We start from the raw sequence: 19,979 nt of genomic DNA on the forward strand, positions 1-19,979 counted from the left end.
TACATTTACATTACATTTTACATTAAATCTTCCAGTAGATCTTAATAGGAGATGCAAAATGAGAAGCTAGGTATTTAAATATGAAACTAGCTCATTAAAATGCACAAAGGAATACACAAGAAAATGGCACAAAGAATTCTCAGCTGAGCCTGACAGTTGCAAATATTATGAACCAGCTGAAGTGAATCTATAGAGCAACATGATCGATACTGACATTCATGTATAGGCACGTCAAGTTTGTGTAATTTGGGGTGGTATTTTTTTTTAGCTTTGGACTAGCTCTAGCCTGGTGCCATGGACAAAACATACATTTGGAGTTTGAATATATTAGGTACATTCCTGGAGTGCATTTCCAGTTTAGTTGCATCCAGGATGAATCTAATTCATATGCTCTTAACACTGCTCCAGTGTGTGACTGACAACAGAGTAAGTGAGCGCAAGAAGGAGGTACTTGCTAGATGTGTGGTCCTGATCCAAACTGATACTTATGTGGATGTACCCTCAGCAGCTCCATAAGTGCTTATCTTTATTCTGTACTAGACAAAACATGCCAATAAACTTCAAAGAAATCCATACTAGGCTATAGTCTTGCCAGAAGGTAAGAACAGAAAGTGTCTCCATTTGAGGTCATCACCTACATATAGCAATTTTTAAGTTCATATATATCATAGAATCATAGAATGCTTAGGGTTGGAAGGGACCTCTAGAGATCATCTAGTCCAACCCCCCTGCACACGCAGGGTCACCTAGAGCACGTGGCACAGGACTGCATCCAAGCGGATATATAAACTTTATTTGCAAGTTTTTTTTCGTGATGTGATATCCCAGATCCTTTCCCCACATGCAATGGGGAGAATCATTGTCAGTTTGGTTCACCTCACTGTTGGTCATTTAGTGGTTTGGTAAGAACCCCCAAATACCCTCTAATTCCAGTTGCTTAGCTAGGATGAAAAGCTGAACACAGAAAAATAACCTAGAGTGTAATTTGGATACAGAAGATAAAATGCAACCACAATTTTTCTCCTCAGCAGTTAGGAACTGGATTGTTAGGTCTTTCCTTTATGCTGCGTTACTCTGCCCACAACTGAAAGTACAAGTTCTTGCTTGATCGTAACATTTCACTTGAGGAAAAATTCCATTGGGTCATTTACAGTGATACAGTAATTGCCCATAAATTATAATACATATAAGGAGTATTCACCAAGCCCAAACTGTGCTTTTAAAAATGCACTTAGAGATGATATACAAGGAACTGCCAGCTGACCATCTGGAGCCATTAATGTCTCTGACCTATATAGTTCTTGTTTAAACTCATCTGTCCTGTAAGGAACTGATGTGATTTTTTGAGTTTAAATGGTGTTTATTGCTACTAAAATAACTGTATAACTTCAGTTTTATATTTAGAAAGTATAGAATTCGTTCAATAGAAAACATTCTCATTACAGACTCTCCCTTTCAACTCTCATCTGTTTTTCCTTTCCTTCCTTAAAGGTAAGTGTTGTAGTCTCTTACATTTGTGAGGCAACAGAGGTCACAATGTTATTCAGACTCTGATGATAAAATTGAGTGTTGCTTTTTCACCTGACACAGCACTTAGTTCCACTCCCCAAATCTGGCAGATACAGACGGGTGGACATTGGCTTTTTGGCATTAGCTCAATCCTCATAATGGGGAGATGGTGTCAACAGACTGTGGGAGGCAGCCAGAGGAACTGTCAATGTACATAATTTTTCACTATAATGCTGCTCACTGCTTAGTCATTGTCAAAGCGGCTTTTATCACATTCCTGAGCTGCTGAAATAAGCTTTTCTGCTCTGGGACTCTTCATGTTCTGTGCTGCATCAAGTTTTTTCTGCCACCTCATCCAGTAGAGACAGTGGGCTCCATCCCACCAGAGCTTTACCTGGGGTTAGCTTGGTAAAGTCTTTCTGAGTGAAAGACTTTTCATGAACACTGGTGGAGAGAATGAGGATAGCAAACACTAGCACCATACATACATAAGAGGAAGAACACAACAGAAAAGAACATGTGCACAATGCCCTTAGTGGGGAGTGATCAAGCTGAGAGTAATAGGAAGACTTTAAAATATCACTGTACTTGGCGTATTCTTAGAGAGTCATAAGCAATTATGGTTGGTGCATGAAATTTCAACTACAACAGACCAAGAACAAAATTAATTTTAAGCTAGTAGGTTGCAGGCACCTGTCCGATGTATGGGCAAGTAAATCGCAATGACTGCCTCACACATGCGGATAAAAACAAACGCTTCTAGCATACACTTACCTTGTCCCTAGCATCTGAAGTACATCAGTCACAATGTGGGGAGGCAAAGGACTGTCCTGTAGCTAATTCCGACCCCAAGCAGCAGGAGGTTCTGCTGTACACGATAACAGGGAGTGCTGGGGGAACTGAAGATTCTCAGGGTCTTTGTCATCACTGGAGCAAGTGGCTATTTTCTTTTTTTTTTTTTTTTTAATTTCGAGTTGAAGTATGGTGGAAGTTGATTATCACTGTATTTTATAATTATTGTGTTTTGATGACACAGAGATGTAAAGGGCCATTTGCGTTAATTTGCCGATTTTTATACAGCACAAAACAAATCCCTTCATTGATCTCAGATCTTGCAGGCCTTTCTACCCTTGTCTAATAATAAAAATCAGGGCAGCCTAAGCACTATGAGGTTTTCAGCAGGAATAATGAATCAAGAGGATTTCCAACTGAGATGTGGTTCTTAGACGTTATAGACTCTGGTTACACTTAGGTAGATAATTAAGAACTGACCAATTTGTGATGTGAACAAAAATACTCAGGTGAATTTGAGACTTGCTGCAAGACTTTTTGGCTGTGAAACTCAGAATTTATCCCTTCCTTTTATATGCCTTTTTGGGGATTTGATCCTCAGTGATATGATTACTCTCCAACTACATAGCTCTTAATATAATCCTTTTGCCTTCAATTGTAAGTGGGTTCAGTGATGCAGTGATTGATATAACTTTAGAAGATAAGGTTATTCTGCAGAAAGACAGTTAACAATTTGGTGCCCCATCTAGATTAGGGAGAGAGCAAAATGACAGAAGAACACAAGAGAAAAATAGAATAGGAAAGAGATTACTTAGAAATCAGAAATTCTTAGAAATTACTTAGAACTACTTCTTATTTAGAAAATCAGAAATTACTTAGAAATCAGAAATTCCAGTTTTTTACTGTATTCATCATAACACAATTTGCTTGTTGACAAGCTTTTCCTAAAGAACTTCTCCTGCACAATGTGGCCTGCATAAGTTAATTGCATAGTGAAGTTCCAGGACACTATTGGAAATAATGACTTACAGTCACGGTAGGCCACAGTATAACCTTGTGACAGTAATTAACTTGTTTCACTACTATCCTGACAGCATTTTGGGAATGATGCATAAAGAAATAGTCCATTCTTCAGGCAGAGTGGAGGTGGAACTCAAGACCTTTTCAGAGAAACCTGGAGGAAGTCTGTTCGTAGCCTGTGCTATATAAGATAATTAGACTACCAAATCAGATAACTTGTTCCTATTTCTGCCTGTCTTTGCCACAGAAAGAATGATTAGGAGTAAGGATAGGAGTAAGAACCTATAAGCTTTGTCTTAATGGAAGAAATTTCTCATTCTGTAAGAAGTTCTCACATAAACTGAATGAAAAATAATGATCTCCCTCAGAGGAGAACCTAGTAGTGTAAGCTGCTGGAAAGTGCAGCTCCAGGATAGGCTAACCTTATTCGTTTGTATTGCTTAGGAGAATGAAACAGGATTGCAAAAGCTAAAAGGGGGACTGAGAATGATTTGCTGGTTAAAAGGTGAAGAGCAGGAATCAGGAAGTCTAGTTTTATTCTTGTTCTGATGCAGATTTTCCAGATGACCTGAGGAAAATCACCTACCCTCTCAATGCTGAACTTTATCCTCATAACATGAGGATAATTCCATTTTCCTGCTGGTGAACTGCATTACCTTTTTATTGTTTGGAAGGCTCTTGAGGATCTTTAGCTGGAAGACCTTATCAAAGGGCAAAGAAAAAGTCTATATGGACAGTGCTGCTCAGCTATGTAAAGTAAATTCTGATGGCCAGATTTATAATCAATGAAATACAAGCAGTGCCTCTAACAACTCAATTTAATACCTGTGCCACAGTGTAGTCATGATTTTAGCTGCTCTGAAGGATCATCAGTCACGAAGCCTGGTGCAGTAACACAGTACAAGTAATGGAACTAAATTTCTGATTTAAAATGACAACCAAGTTCCCCAAATCCACCTCCCAACTCAAATTACTTTTAAAAAAGGGGAAAAATGTATTTTTTTATACCTTTAACACAGTAGTAAATAATTAAGCTGTATTATTGTTACTAATTTTTTTTTCAATCATCTTCCTCCAAACACCACATATTATAGTGTATGTCTGGAAACGCCAGCAATTTCACATGCATCATATTGTTGTATAATTTGGCTGTATGATTTTTATGGTCTTACAATTGGATAAAAAATATCTGCAGACATGCATGCACGCAGAGGCTCCAATGGCCTGAAAGTCCGAAGGTGTTATAAATTCATTTTTGTTTAGATATGGTTAAGTGAAGAAACAACTACATTCAGATGTTTTGACAATTCTGGAGTGCGTTTCCAGAAGTGCTGTAATCTGCCCTTCTGAGCCCCCTGAAATGGGACTGGCAGCTGAGCCCTAAAGGGCTCTGGGCTCTCTGGAAGGGCTGTGTCTGCCTCGCGTGTCCCTTTGGGAGTCAGCAGGAGCAGCAGAGCCCCGCTCAGAGGCAGCGCCCACATCTCACCTACCTTGGATTCTCTTTGCCATCTCTTCTGTCTTTTGAAGCACACACGAGCCTGTCATTTTTGTCCATGAAAGATCTTCAGAAGACAGTAATTTTGCCTCAATATTTCTTTTATCATTAAGGACAGAACAGCATTGTGGACCTGAATAATCCCAAGGACATCAAAACTAAACCTTTGACAATCATCTGGGAGATCACTGATCTGAGCAAAGAAAGCCTTTTAACAAAGCTGCAATTGAATCAAGTCCTCAAGCAAAGTATCTGCACAGAAATCCACTGAACTTCACCAGGATTCACAAAGGCCTAACTTAGAGAAATGTAGAACAAGCCATCCATTCATCCACAGTTCATCAGGAGTCCAGTCTGCCTAATTTAGTAGTCAAGATTACCCTTTTCCTGGCATCATGTCATTGAGGACAGCTAAGAAGTAAGATAATACTTGCCATCTGTGAAGACTGGCACACCTGGCCATTTAGCTTCATCAGGTTAAGAATTTTCTGCTTTCGGATCACATGTAATTTGTATTCAATGAGAACACAAAAGTCTAGCCTAAAAATAATGCTTTAGTTCCCATGCCTGCATAAGCTACCATCTGCCTCACAGGATAGCAGTAGAACTAGAAGAGGAACTGCACAAAACACGAGCAGCGAGATCTGTGCTAGAGGTTGTACTAGGACACTAAGTCAGCCAAAGCCTGGTAGAGCACACGCTATCCCCAGCAAACGTGCATGCTTGTACCTGGGCAAGGCAGGAGAAAATACTGAGGTAACGGTGAGACCTGCCCCTTACGCCTGGACGGCTAATGTCAGGGAAAAGAGCAAGTGTGGGGTTACATGGGTAGGACATTTCTTACTGTTGCCCCCTAATTCAGGGCAACCTAAATCAGGGATAAGATACTGGTCCTGCAGGTCCATGTACATGACATTGTACATGTCATACACTGAAGTTTAAATTATCAGGGAAGTCCAAGGGATTGCATATTTAGTTTGTTTTTGTGTTAAGTTCAAGAACCACCAAACTTGAGCTGTTCTTGTATTTCACTTGAATGGCTGCAGGGAGAGCTCTGCCTTGACAAGGACTCCCTTGCTCCTTGCACTACAAGCACCAAAATCACAGCACGTTGTTACCTCAAGAAATCACAGACTGTTGTGAAACAATTTGCTAATACTTTGCAAATGCAAAGCTTTGGAATTATTCTTGCTGACAGAACTGGATTATCCTTAATAGAGACAGCTCACTGAAACCATGACAGTCAAAAAAGCTATTGAGTCTACTTATTCCTTTCTTGACTATATGGCATTTGAAAGGGAATAAAGGAGTAAATAAGAGAATAAAGTTTCTTCATCAGGACTGTTGGGAAATGCTGATGACTTTTCAGAAGACAATACTCAGTAGTCTCCAAAGCATTTTCACATGTCTGGAAAGAACTGGAATTGCTCTGTTCACCAATGGTCCCTGCCTTTGTTGCCTCCAAAGGCAGTACACTAAAACTACATTAGGAAAAAAAAATCAAACTAAAAGAAACACTGTAAATCATTGGTTAAGTTGAAGTTCTGGTTTCTGACGAGTTTAATATGTGTTTTGCTATTTATTTTTAGCTAGAAAAGGAAGTAAGATTTCTTTAGAATCTTAGCACCTTAGAATAAAATTATTCTAGTAGTCAGCTAACATTAGTGAAAAGCTCCAATATATAAAAAAAATATATAAAGATGGAAAGCCTGCACATACAAATACCGATTAGACAAGGATCAGTGTCTGCCTGCACAAATGTGTAGGATTTGTGTCATGCTGAGTAGTTAGCTGTATTCACCTGATTGATCAGCACTGAAACATCAAATCTTGTTTTTAGGACTAACGTGGCCTTATTCTGCATTTTTACATTAAAGATTGCATCTTTACCCCAAAGAGTTTATAAACTAACAGTTGAAATTGACAATAATAGTATTGACATAGTGTGACATATGCAAGATGCCCAAATTTTGGGGGAAAAATACTGTAAATGACAACCAATCAAAGTGGTAAATAAGGTAACAAGACAAGAGGTATTGGAGTGTGGGGAAGAAATATTTTTTCCTAATTGTACAGTTTAACTTCACATTTTGTTACTGTCTTAAATAAAAGCAGAACGCAGTGCACAAATAACAGATGACCATGGAAAGATAACCAGGAAAACTTACAGAGGCAACGGAGCAGAAAAGGATGACAGCTTCAGTGCAAGGCAGAGAACAAAAAATTGAATCAGACTGTCAGTAGTGTAAGGCCCATGCACAGGAATGAGAAGGAGAGGGGTGAATTATAAAGGGCAAGGAATAGGAAAAGCTGTTATTTAAATATGGTCCCATACAAGTACTGTGTTGAGAATATGAATTCTGGTTTTATTTTACACTCACTTTTAGATCTGTTCTATACTAGAATATATGAATTAAATTAGCGGTATTACTGGTGATGTACATCCAGTGTGGAGAGAGCAGGATCAAGCCATGGGTTATGAAAGCAGTGACAGAAATTTCACACAGAGAATGAGAGACACAGCTGGAGTTGCAGGGGTTTTCTGGAGCAGTATTAGGTAGCTTGTTTCAAGTTGGAGACCAAGGGATGTGGTTGAAACAGTGAAAGACAAAACATATAGAACATTATCTTTCTTATTGAATATGCAAACTGGATTCAACACTTCTCTAGATGACACAGGACTTTTAAATACTGCAGTTATGCAAACGTTATGTATTCTTACAGTTTATTACAGTAATTTCCTGGATGAATCGATCTTGCATGATCCCATCAGTTTTATCCTCAGATTTGATTCCTTTCAGGCTCACAGCCTAGATTTACTTCCAGTTTTATACCATTGATTTTTTCACTAATTAATCAATATCAGTAATTAATACTACTCATATGCAAATAATGAAACAAAATTCTATGCAGACTGAATTTCAGCACATCTATAGCATACCTACTGTCAGAATATTACCTTGCCAGCAAGCACCGACAGTTAGCTGCATGGCTATGTGTGAAGGGTGAATAGGCCAGTCATTGGTCACCAAGTAGGGTTCGTACGTTGTTCCATCCATGTATAAGGTAACAACGGGAAACTCAACATTGACAACATAGTAATGCCACTCTTTGTCACAAATCTGAAAGACAGAATGCAAGAAAGAAAAAAAATAATGTTTCTTGTCTGGTGACTAATTTTTATATCCCCTCTGCCTTTTTTTTTTTTTTTTTTATGTGTTATTTCCAAATTCCAATTCAGTAATGGAAAAACTATTCTATTGTGTTCCCTGCATACATCTAGGAACACACATGTATCTATCATGGTCAGAATCATTATGTCTGTTAACATAGGAGATCAAAGCTATGTTTTTGCAGTAATTGGTTAAAGAAACATCTTCTTACTAAAATTAGTAAAAATTGTGAAACGGTGATTATAAATACCTGTGGTACATAAGCAGAAGGCATTTGGTAAACAAAAGCATCTTAAGTACACTCTTTGAAAACAAGGCATTTATGAAACAAAAATTGGAAGATTCTGTATTACTGATTTTACATTTGTTAATACATCTAATTAGTTTGTTTATAAGGACTTTTGGGAATATAAACCATTATGCAAGGCCTGCAGACTTGGAATACTTACTGGAGATCTCCATTAGCTTCAAATTAAGAAAATATCGATTGCTTATATGAGCACACATGAGTACACATACATATATACATACATATACATACATATATACATGAGGCACCAAAATGTATGTCTTTGCCACATTAGGGCACTCTAAGTGGGAGAAGGATTGCTCACTTGTGTTAACTAGTACTTGGGGCTTTCTGAGTGGTACAATTTACAGTTGCAAAAAGAAATGCTCCAGGAGAGTTTTCGGAAACATGTAAAATATTAACCTCTGGAGTTCTTAATATGCAGTGTCTCTCAAATTCAGGCACATCATTAATTTTGTTTTATATAAAATGACTGACATGCATGGGGGTATGATGCATCACAATCTCATGATTAGTTCGGGAAACTTGGCATGCTGCTTTTCCTTGAAAAGGAATGCCGCATTATGTTATTTGTGATTGCTGTTTGTTCAGTAGTGTTTTCAGTTGTCCAATTTATTTACTTTCAATTTTGGTTTTGGTTCATTTAACCTTCAGAAAACATTTGTGCTGCCTGCTGCTTGCAAAAGGCAGGTTCTAGCAGCCCATTGCTGCATTTATCTCTTGCTCTTGAGCTATGATGTCTGCAGTAATAAATGTATCCTTTTGCAACAGAAGTGATTAAGTTCTTGTTGAAATGTCTTCTGGAACAAAACATTAGCTTTTGCTTTCAAAGGGCAGATATTGCTGCAGACAGCGCTTAACCTGGCCAAGGACAAAGTGTTATGTTTAACCATCATTACTTTTCTGCTTGCCTCTATGAAACAGCAAGGATATCTGCAGTCAAGCACTTCAGTTTCTTAATACACAAAAACAGGTATCTACACAGAATTGAAAGCAGCCTGATTTTGGAAAACTCCTCCCCATCCTATCTTTTTTTTTTGTGTGTGTGTGTGTGTGATTTTGAACTTATTTAAATTTGAAAGGTGCAATAATGGGGAAAAGAATTAGGCAGGCATTGGTATCTATGTACTAGACCTTTTTTTTTTCAGAGGAATTGACCAAGCAGACTATACATTTTAGAACTAAAACACGATTTGACAATGTTGCAGTAATTCCAGTTTGTCCAGCTCAGAAATTCTAGGAGATTTCACACAGATACTCTGTTCTTGAAAGTATGTTGTATTTGAGAGCATTGATTTTCAATGCTGATGTATATCACTAAAACTGTATGGATCCTCATTTTTCAAAACACCTGGAGAAAAAAAGCTCTAGAGCAAAGGATGGAGCATGGAGAATATTTTGGTTTCCTGCCACATTCAAGCAAAGACAACTTGGACTCAGTCCATCTTTTGTGGTGTGTATGCACAATGCACAACAGAGCTCCTCCCAGCACAGCGGAGGTTCCCATGCGGAGTGGAACCTTCTAAATGCCAATGCAACAAATTAATAAGAACTGCTCAATTCAGTGATAGTAATCAATTATATGTATATATAAAATGTGGTGACATGCAGCTCTTCTGATTATTCTTCTGAAAAACAGAGCAGTTATATTTTTCCAAAGAAAATATCTTCTGGAAATGCAAGGTTACATGATTGACACAATTCAACAGTCCAGTAAATACTCCCAGGTACTTCCAAAAAAGCACTGAGATTTTGAAAGCACTTAAACTGGTCAGGTTCTTAATTCTCATGTGATTTCAATGCAGCTTATGCCCTTAGATACATGATTATCCTATCGAACACTAACTTTACATAGCACCACTATTATTATTACTATATTATTCTATAAGAATATGAACTCTAGAATTCATCCTAGTTACTCAGCAGCAGGTAGTAATTTCTGCCTGGCCACCTCTCAAGCAACATAATAATGAAACAAATAATTTTAGAGCGCAATTTGTCAACTGAACACAACAGCTCTAAGAAATCGCTTGTAAGGAGGCAGATATATCCACTTTTAAAGAAGCAATTCAGATGAATCATTCATGCCTGCTGTCTGTAAAAAGCACACTGGGCTAAAATCTTTAAAATGGCTTGTTGAGAAGACCAGAATAGTCATTGCAAGTTATTGGGTTGGCAAGGCCAATCTGAGATCTAGGTTCATTTCTGCTAGTGATGGGAGATGTTTTAAACTAGGAAACACAGATCTCAACTTCTTAAACATGGATAAAAGATACACACAAAAATGACAGAGGTATTCAGCTCTGTTTCTTGAGCTTTCTTATAGAAAAATTCTAAGTGATTTCCATGAAACATTAATACTTAAATGAATTAACTTATTTTTACAAGTGAATTTTATTTAACAGAGATGACTGAAAATAGAACACCTACCATTTTATCTTCCTCCTAACCTCACAAAATATAAATCATCCGTCCTGATCCAATGCACAACGTCCACTGGAAAGTCCATCCAAGATGCACTGGCCTACACAACACAATGGCTCTTTATAAGGTCACGGAGCACTTCACTTTTTTCCATCATAGGCAAATTTTGTGCCTTTTCACTAGGTCTGTTTTCTGCTGTTTGGTAATATTTCAAAGAGTAAAACATTTTAATTATGCCACTCTATAATCAAGACTATAGCGGAGAAAGTTATTACCTTCATTTAGAGCAAAACGGGATCATTAATGGAAGAACAACATGCACACAGGGATTACAGTGCCCAAGCAGCTGGAATACCGATGCTTACTCCTGCTTTCAGGTTGGTCAGGAATACACCTGGTTTCACTAAAAGAGGTTAAGTGCATCAGGTCTTCATTAAGAAGGGGATTACTAGATACAGACATATTTCCTCTGCACATATGCGTTTACTATATTTATAAAGCTGCAAGTACTACAGCAAACAATACATTTACCTCATATCCTCTGCAAGCTCTTGTCCAGAATATGTACAGTGCCTATACGCAAATCCGATGGTGAAAGAGATTCCCTATTTGCCAGCAGGTCTCTACAGAGCTGACAGAGGTCACAATCATGAAAACTTTGTAAGCATGCAAACACAATTCAGGCTCTGCATTTTTATCTCACTGCACTGCAGAATGTAACAAATGCAGAGAATCTTCCTTGATCTTATACTTAAAGGCTTTAGCATTATGCACTCGGCTACATCACCAAGATCAAACATTCAGGCCTGTCCCGAAAACCGCCACCTGCCTCAGAGCCAACCTTCTCCAGAACACAGGTGATAACTGCATGGGGATAGGGAGATTTTGCACTTAGGAGGAAAAAAAAAACAGTAGTTGTCTTTCAATTTCCAAAATAATGCTTTTTGAAAGAGCTTTGTAAAAAAAATATAGTAATTTTGACATTATGCCTTTATATAGGTACCATCGAATAAGCGTCCAAATGGTTCCAATATGTTTTGATAGAAGCAGTATCACATTGTTAGAGAGACTCAGTAGAAAGCCCAGAGCATCACCACAGCCCTGCAAATGGTCAGTGATCCCAAAGATAACAGACTTGAAGGCTCTGAAGACATTCTCATTTTACTTTTAATATAGGCTTATGTGACCAGTGCCATTCTAAGAAAAAAAATCTTGAAAAAAAAGCTATTAATTTGGAAATGTCTCAGCAGTGAATTTAAAATAATACCTAAAAAGTTTTTATTTTAACTGTGTTTTATTTTTGTGTAAGGTTTTTTTTTATTTTCTTGAATCTTGTTATGTATTTAACTATGCCCAATAAATTGAATGTGTATAAGCTTTAGGCAGTCTATTCATGATGCACAAGGCTGATAAATCTTGCAGGACTGGAATACAAAGGTGAGCACAAAAAGACTTTTTCCATCCCATTCTGGATTACAGCTATTGTCTCTGATGAACAGGGAACTCTGAAGAAGTTTTTGAATAAGCTTTTATCTATTATCTTAGAAATTCATTTAACATTTTAATTGCTTTATTATTGTCAGTTCTCACCTACACACTTCTATTAAGGCCTATTGGTGCAAAATACAGAAATGTGTATCTTAGGGTATTGCTATAATTCTTCTCCTCTCTTGATTTCTTCTTACAAATCTTAACCTTAAATTTTAGTTACAGACTTACCTGAGAAAGCTGATTAATAGAAACAAGGAAACAAGTTATGGAGTTGACTTTTATCTCTTCTTCTCATTTTCTATAAGCATTTGCATTTTTCTATAGATTTTTTTAAACTCGTCTACCACCACCACAACCAAAAGACACATTGCTGAAAATGACCTAGTGTAGACTGCAGTTACGTAATTCAGGATTTGGTTATTCAGGATGTGCTTACTTCACTGGATACCTGGCTTTCGTAGTGCATTTCTGTTTTCTAAGACAATAAACAGATTCTGTTTCTGCTGTGAATACACAGCTTTACAGCCAGAACATGCTGTTGTGAGGATAACAAACACGCACGTAAAGTTAGCTTTGTCCTACAGCAAGCATTGCCTCCAGCATACTCATTTTGGGGACGAGCTACTGAAAATAAACTAAAGCAAAGTGCAAATACAGACTAATCACATTCATCTAACACTCTAAATTGTTGCGCCTTTTAGCAGTATTTATTAGTAGTAATAGACTCTGTGCATTAGGATTCATCTGCCTGTTCTCCATTTCCATTTCAACATCCAGGTATTTGTCGCATCTACTGGCTTTATTTAATCTAAGCATTACTGACCTGAAAAGAATATAAAAATTGGAGGCCGAGGGTCGGTGTACTCTTGACCACTAAGTGGAGCTGTTCAGATTGCAGAAACGTCCCCAACTCACAGTTTCTTCAGAGAAATTTTAGGTAATGCTCTAAAATATTTACATCATGCATTTTTTTTTCAAGAAACATCTCTTTGGGTTCCCCTTTCTACATTTATTCTTTAGCAGCTGCTTAATGTTGACGCTTTTTTTTTTCTGTCTGTAAAATCAATATGCCCTGCCTCCAATGTAGCAATAGATATATGTACTTCGGTGGGAAGAATATAGAAAAAGAAAGGATTTATAGCCTCCAAAAAGTTACATGGACGAGTGATGAACTGAAAAGCGGCATCACAATCTGCAACTTCAATGTTTTTCTCCTTAAGAAAACTGTCACACACTTATCCTCCACATAAACCTTAGCGTTTGAATCTTAGCTTTTTTTATAGCCCTGCTTGGATTTGATCACAGAGTCTCTCTGAGCAAGTTTCTGAATTCTGACAGCTGGTGGCAGCCAGTGAAGGGAAAAAAAAGAAAAAAAAAACCCAAAACACAAATTGTTTTGCTCTGGACGGCTGCTTTTATGCTTTGAGATACAGTGTCACCACGGATCCAGTTGTTAGCAGCAGAGGTTACATGGTGCAATTTGTACCTCTCTGTAAGGAAGCTCTACAATAACTAATGTCTGTTATCTGAATTTGGCTCTCCCTAATACATAAGCTGACATTATTACAGCTTACATGGGGACTGAATTTGGAAAATGAGATAAACATTCTGCATTTGTATCTTAAAGGTAGCTCTAAAATTCGATCCCTCCAAACCTTAAACCAGTGCCTCTCCACTGCCGTTTGTGCAGCCGTGCACGTGAACAGCCCGAGGACAAAGGCCATCAAACACTCCGCAGATGAATCCCTTCCCAGGGAACCTGCACCGAGCAGCCGAGCAATTCAGACTAGAATAAGAAGCAAATGAGAGACTTCCCTGCTCCTCATCCCATTCCTTCATGTTGTTTCTTCATAGGAATTCTCCAGAAAAAAAAACAGAAATGCCGCTTGTATATTCCCCACCTTGCCCTGCCTGCAGGAAAGGAAAACAAACCTGTGAGGTTGCATTAAAAATGTGGCTCTTGCCCATCCTAAGTCTCACATTTTAAGAGCCAGCAGAGCAAGTCCAAGCTTCTGCACAGGGCACCAGCGTCACGCTGCCCGAGACAGACAGTGATGATAACTGCCCTGAAACTCTCCTCACATGCTTTTGTACTGAGACCTTTTTTTTAATGGCATTTTGGTGTTTTCAGTGACCTCATTTTTTGAAAGGGAGAAATTAAAGGGAGGAGAGAGCACATCTTTGTTGTCAAAATCTAGCTAATTGAAAAAATACTTTTTTGATTTTATAAACTGGTATTTTGGATAGCTTATAAAAAGTATTTCACTACAGGCTACTCTATATAAAATACTGAGTATAAAGCAAACAGATTTTCTCATATATTGTATGTAGGTACATAATTAATACATTTTAAATTGTTTATGCATAGTTTAGAACGTGTTTTTTCCTATTCTTCATGTTTATATAATTTAGATATTTACTTTCACTAAAAAAGGCAGATATTTAGGAAACAACCTTAGAATCTGTTCGGTATCCTAGAGAAAATATTAGTAGGGTATGTTGCTAGAATACCAGTTCTTATATTTATTATGCAGTACAGTTTGTTCAGTATGTTAAACTCCATTAACGAATGGATGTCCATTATTCAGATAATCTTTTACAAAGTTTTGGCTCTTGAGGAAATTAAGGCTATATGAAACAGGGATACAAGAAAAAAAAATCCCTAAGAAAACTAATTGGTCCAGAACATCCTCAAAAATACATTTACACAGCATGCTCATCAAGCATTCTTCTTTATAGCTACTGAGGTTTTTATACGGGACACTTGCTACGGTATTTATCTTGCAGTCCTTTCTTGCTCTCCTCAGCCCTTTCCTCTCTAATGAATACAGAAGAAAAAGGTGGCTCGATATTTAATACCGTTTCCTCATGTAAAATATGCTTTGCTCTTAGATTTCCTGTAATAAAAACTTGGATCCCACAGAACTTTCTAGGGTATTTCATTTTGAGGTTGACTGACAGAGCAAAAGTATTTCATCTCAAAGAGAATAAAAATAATGAATACAAATACTGCATTTATCCTCTGGCGACTCAGGTAAATGTTTTACTACTGTGATTAAGTCCTAATCTGATTTTTGGATCATTCTCAATTTACAAGACCCAAGTTTAGGATCTTGCTCAGAGTTTTCTCAGATTTATTATCTGGTTTTGTCTGAGTCACCCTAGATAGGGGGATACAAACTGAAGCACCAACCTCTTTGCCAGGGTGTTTCTCTTCACCTCGCTTGTGCTGCTGGCATCGTGCCAGGAAGGGCAGCTCTCACTGACCATTCCCAGCCGAGGCCTCTCTGGTACCCCAGCATCCACTCTCTGACTTCACTACAACCACAGGTGATACCTGGAGTCATCTGGACACCAGCCTTTGGAATTATGAATAATTTATATTAGGAATAATTTTACTTACCTAATTTAGGTCTTAAGTGTTTCATAAAGTAGCTCATAAACATTACTTTCTATAAAATAGATGTAAACTCCCTTTAGAGTCAGTGCAGAAATGTGTATTGCTTTGAAGTCTTCCAAGGAGACCTCCAGCATGCCCAAGGTTCATCAGGAGCTATTCTTCAAAGGCTCATGTGCTGACAACAGAGTGGTTTCATTCAGGCCAATGACAGCATCAGAAAATTAAAATGCAGGTTTAAATTTAGCGTCCTAGTTAGGCTGAGGTGACCATAACTCAAATCACCTCTTGAAAAGCAAGTACACTGAATAATGAAAAATATATTTACCTTCTGTTTACACCCATTATACAGTAACAAAAGATCAAATTCGGAGTTAATTTAGCTGTATAAATCATTTTACCATAATAAGATTTTGCTATTGCATTTCCAACAAAACAGAAAAAATAAAGCACTGCATTATCTAAGCATAGCACATGCAGTTCCAACAGCAAGCTTTCTCCGCTTCTCATGGTAATATAATGCTTATCTCAATTTTTCAAATTAGATAAGGCTTAGTTGAATGCTAAAAGATGGCATTAAGTGCAGCATTCCTCTGCTTGTACCATCACTCTAAGGCTGTGAGGTTGTTCAACATTAGATAGGAACTCTATACACACTACACAAACACATGCTAGAATCTATGCTAATTATATAAGAGCACATAACATTTCCTCTGTTCAAGAATACACCAAAAAAAATTCAGATAAGCAGTTCTGGCAAATACGCTGCAGAAACAAATTTCAGGAGTATATTTCAGGAGAAAAGAGATCAACTGACACCGTTATGACCTTTAAAATACTACAAGGCATAAAGGTTATTATTAAGGCTCATAAATCTGAACGTTTTAGAAATGAATATGTATCACATTTTAAATTTCATTTAGATAATTGTGGAAAAATCGATATGGAAAAAATGTGGAAAAAATATATATGAATAAAGAACAACCAGATTCAACTCTATATATCCCTGCTCTGCATCTACGGTCTTCTTCCTGGCAGCAGGTGAAATACTGAAATACAAGGTCCAGTTTAAACTTCATGTTAACAAGTGCTTAAACAAGGTGACAAGAATAGTAGACTCTAACCTCATCTGCTTCTCAAATAACCCATTAATTTCCTTTTTGCCCTTTTTTATTGCGTGGAAATATTTTAAGTAGATCTGGAAAATCGGTATTGGTACAGGAAGAATCCTTTGTTAAATGGTATTTGGCCAGTGGAAGCATCTCTTATTACCAAAGTCAGAGGATGATCTAGAAGAACGACCTATATTTCTTTATTTTCTAAGCAAAAAATGTAATTTTGGTTCATGTTATATTTACAGATGAAAATAATTACAGACATCCCAGTTCTATTACTGTGAGAATTTGCACTGTGTTCTTTGTCAGTTGTGATCGGAAGCTCAACCCTCTCATTCACACCTTTGTAGTGGTTAAGTTAAAAACACTCACTGCTTCCAAAATGTTGCCTATTTGCCAGGGAAACAGTTATGCTGACCGCCAAACAGCAAATTTCCTTCTGAGATGCATCGTGGCCACTGTTGGCGTGGCTTTGCCCTTTGAAACATCCTGCTGTGGAAAGCAGGAGACGAATGGGAAGAAAGACGCGTGACCTCCCACCATGACATGCTGATGTTTGACAGGCTCCATAAAACATTTCCTCAGTCCTATCAGGGTAAGAGACTCTCTAAATGGTTTCATCTCTAAATGCGAAGATTGATCACTATCTGAGATGAATGCTTTTCCTATCTAATAACGAATCATGATGGTTTTAAGTTGAACCAAATCATATCTACATGAAATTTTTTTTTTTGGGGGGGGGGCTCAGAACAAATACCATATTACATATGCCCTTTCTGAATTTGATAATTAAGCAAAATGTAACAGAAACATCTGAGTATCATCTCAGATGAAACGTGCGTCATCTGAATCAACTTTCTTTGAAGACGGTTGCAAGGAGTCTTTTGTCTATGAGATTATTCCCAGCCAAAAACAGATGTGGAGAATTCTACTTTATTTCCCCCCCACCCCGCCCGAGGCTTTATCACTCATCTCTGAAGCCTTTTCCATGGACCTGGGGTTCTCCCTTCCACTCTGCAGAGACCTGCAGGGCCTCTGCCTGCAGATATTTCTATTAACAGATTTACAATGAACTTTTTGTAGACGCCGGGGTTGCAGGTTGTGCTCAGTAATATGTACGGGCTGCAAATGGGGTTCTGGTCATGTGATAAGTGAAATACACATTTAAGAAACCTCCTGAAACATGCTCTATTTGCTAGAAGGCCCAGGAAGTACTTTTAAGTATGCTAATAATACTCAATTAAAGAGCAGCATAAGTGTTAAGAGAGTAAATTACCGTAATTCAAAGCAAGCCCTCATATCCTTTCCAATCTCTTTCAAATATTAATGTATTGCTCTTTTAAATTTGCTTTCTAAAAACTTGGCTGAAATAGTGACAGTCAAATATAAGGTTGACTTCAAGTCAGGCATCTTGATTACCTGCTGCTCCCAGGACTGAGATTTCTGGCAGCTGAGAAGCCTGGCCCTAATCCCGCAGGGCCCTCAATAACTGGATATTTTCTTTCTCTCAGAATACATGGAGGTCACTCCAAGAGAAAGGCGGCTGTCACAGTTCTGAAGAGGATGAGATATCCCTCCCTTGCTGTTGGCGTATGAGTTTACAATATGAAGCTTGCTTCAGTTTACTTAGAAACGTTATGAAGGTGCAGAGAGTGCAATTAAAGCAAACCAGACTCTAGAAACCAGGCAAACAAGCTAGTCATGCCTTGTTTGCTTTTGAGGGAAAACACCTGCTTTCAGCGCAGAAAGTGGATTCTAGAGAGTGGCTTCTCACTCCTCTTCCTCCCTCTTGCACATTCTCACCTACACACATCACTCTATTTGCTAGACAAAAGCATTAGTTTGCCTTTATCTATTCAAATCCCAAGTTACTATTATGTGCTATTTTTCATTCATTTAGTAAACACCCAGGCTTGGTAACTCAGTTCTCAGCAACTAGAAAATATTCTGATTCTCAGGCTGGTTATTCGGCACACGGAAGAGGACACAGCAGTGTATCCCTCTGGATCATAACCTCCCTCTTCGCGCAAACGGCACTAGGGACTTTTCCAAGGCTTTACATCACCTGGCAAGTCCCTCTTCAAAGGTGCTAACAGTGCTTGCAAGACTTTAACTGCACTCACCAAAGGAAGACGGAGCTGATGCAGGCAATTAATGCCCTTTCACAGTTCCACATTTTGGGAAAGGTGATCTACTTAAAAGATATTTGCTCTACTGCAAGTTCACAGCGCAAATCAGAGATAACAGAACTCCTGCTCTTAAGCCATTCTCATATTCCACCCAAAGTATTTCTGCAGAGAAGCATTTAGTGTTGTTTGTATGGGAGCCCACTACTACAGCAATTCTGAATTGCACAGTGCTCTAGTCTGAGATGGAGGCAGCTCTAAGGCAGAACGATGCACGCCTTCTCCAAACAGATTCGGGTTTATTTTCTTCAATTCGAGCAGGCAATTAGGAACTAATGCCAGGAAAAGCAAATGCTATTTTGTTTTTATTGCACATGAAAGGTGAAAAAAGACATATTTTGTTACCTTCATAATTTCCCTAACATGAGGGATGGTCGTATATCCCTGCTTCTGTAGTTATGCAAGAATATAACACAGGAAATTATACAACCCAAATATTATGCATAGTGTCTTTACTTGAATGGTAACTGCTGGGCCTCTAATTACATAGCTGGCATTTTGTAGGCAGACTGATTATATGTTATATACCACTCAGAAGTAATTACATATCAACTATATTTGTGACTTTGCCAGAGAATGTTGTTGTTTAGGTAGCAGATAGTTTTCTTGCAGTACTAATTACAATCATGTTCTTAGTGCTTTTATGGGAAGAAGTAAGTCAGCATTACAGACCTGTAATCCAGCGGAGTTCTGGATTGGCAGTAGGGACATGAAAGAAATAGACCATAGGAATGAATTTTCAACATCAATGTTGTAACAAGCCTTAAAAGTTTTATGAATATCATTAAAGTAATTATGTAGAAGCATAAGCATTTATTCACAGCTGAGCTCATTGAAATTTTCCCTCTGAAGCACTGTTTCACTGATGGAAAAATGGCTGTTGGATTAAAGACATTGTTATAACATAATTACTATTGTTAAAAGTGAGAGGACTGGTTCTTCAGAAAAGCAGTGAGCGCTGAAATACATACCTTTATATATTTGTAGGGTGAAATGGTTTGGGTATTTTCAAAATTTTATAGCACATTCTAAAAGAAAAATAAAAAGGGAACCAATATCTGAATACT

General features: G+C 37.8%; 1 protein-coding gene across 1 annotated transcript in view; it reads right to left on the minus strand.

Moving 5' to 3' along the window:
• The window catches only part of CLSTN2 (calsyntenin 2), a 274,479-nt gene that overhangs the window by 14,077 nt on the left and 240,423 nt on the right, over window positions 1–19,979 (minus strand). Inside the window, exon 9 of the mRNA XM_088530160.1 lies at window positions 7,776–7,938. Within this exon, the coding sequence (XP_088386286.1) occupies window positions 7,776–7,938 (163 nt within the window). The remainder of the gene's footprint in view (window positions 1–7,775; window positions 7,939–19,979) is intronic.

Source organism: Tinamus guttatus, unplaced genomic scaffold (assembly GCF_059628265.1).
Source record: "Tinamus guttatus ecotype Peru unplaced genomic scaffold, ASM5962826v1 Tinamus_guttatus_pri_ptg000364l, whole genome shotgun sequence".
Taxonomy (NCBI): domain Eukaryota; kingdom Metazoa; phylum Chordata; class Aves; order Tinamiformes; family Tinamidae; genus Tinamus; species Tinamus guttatus.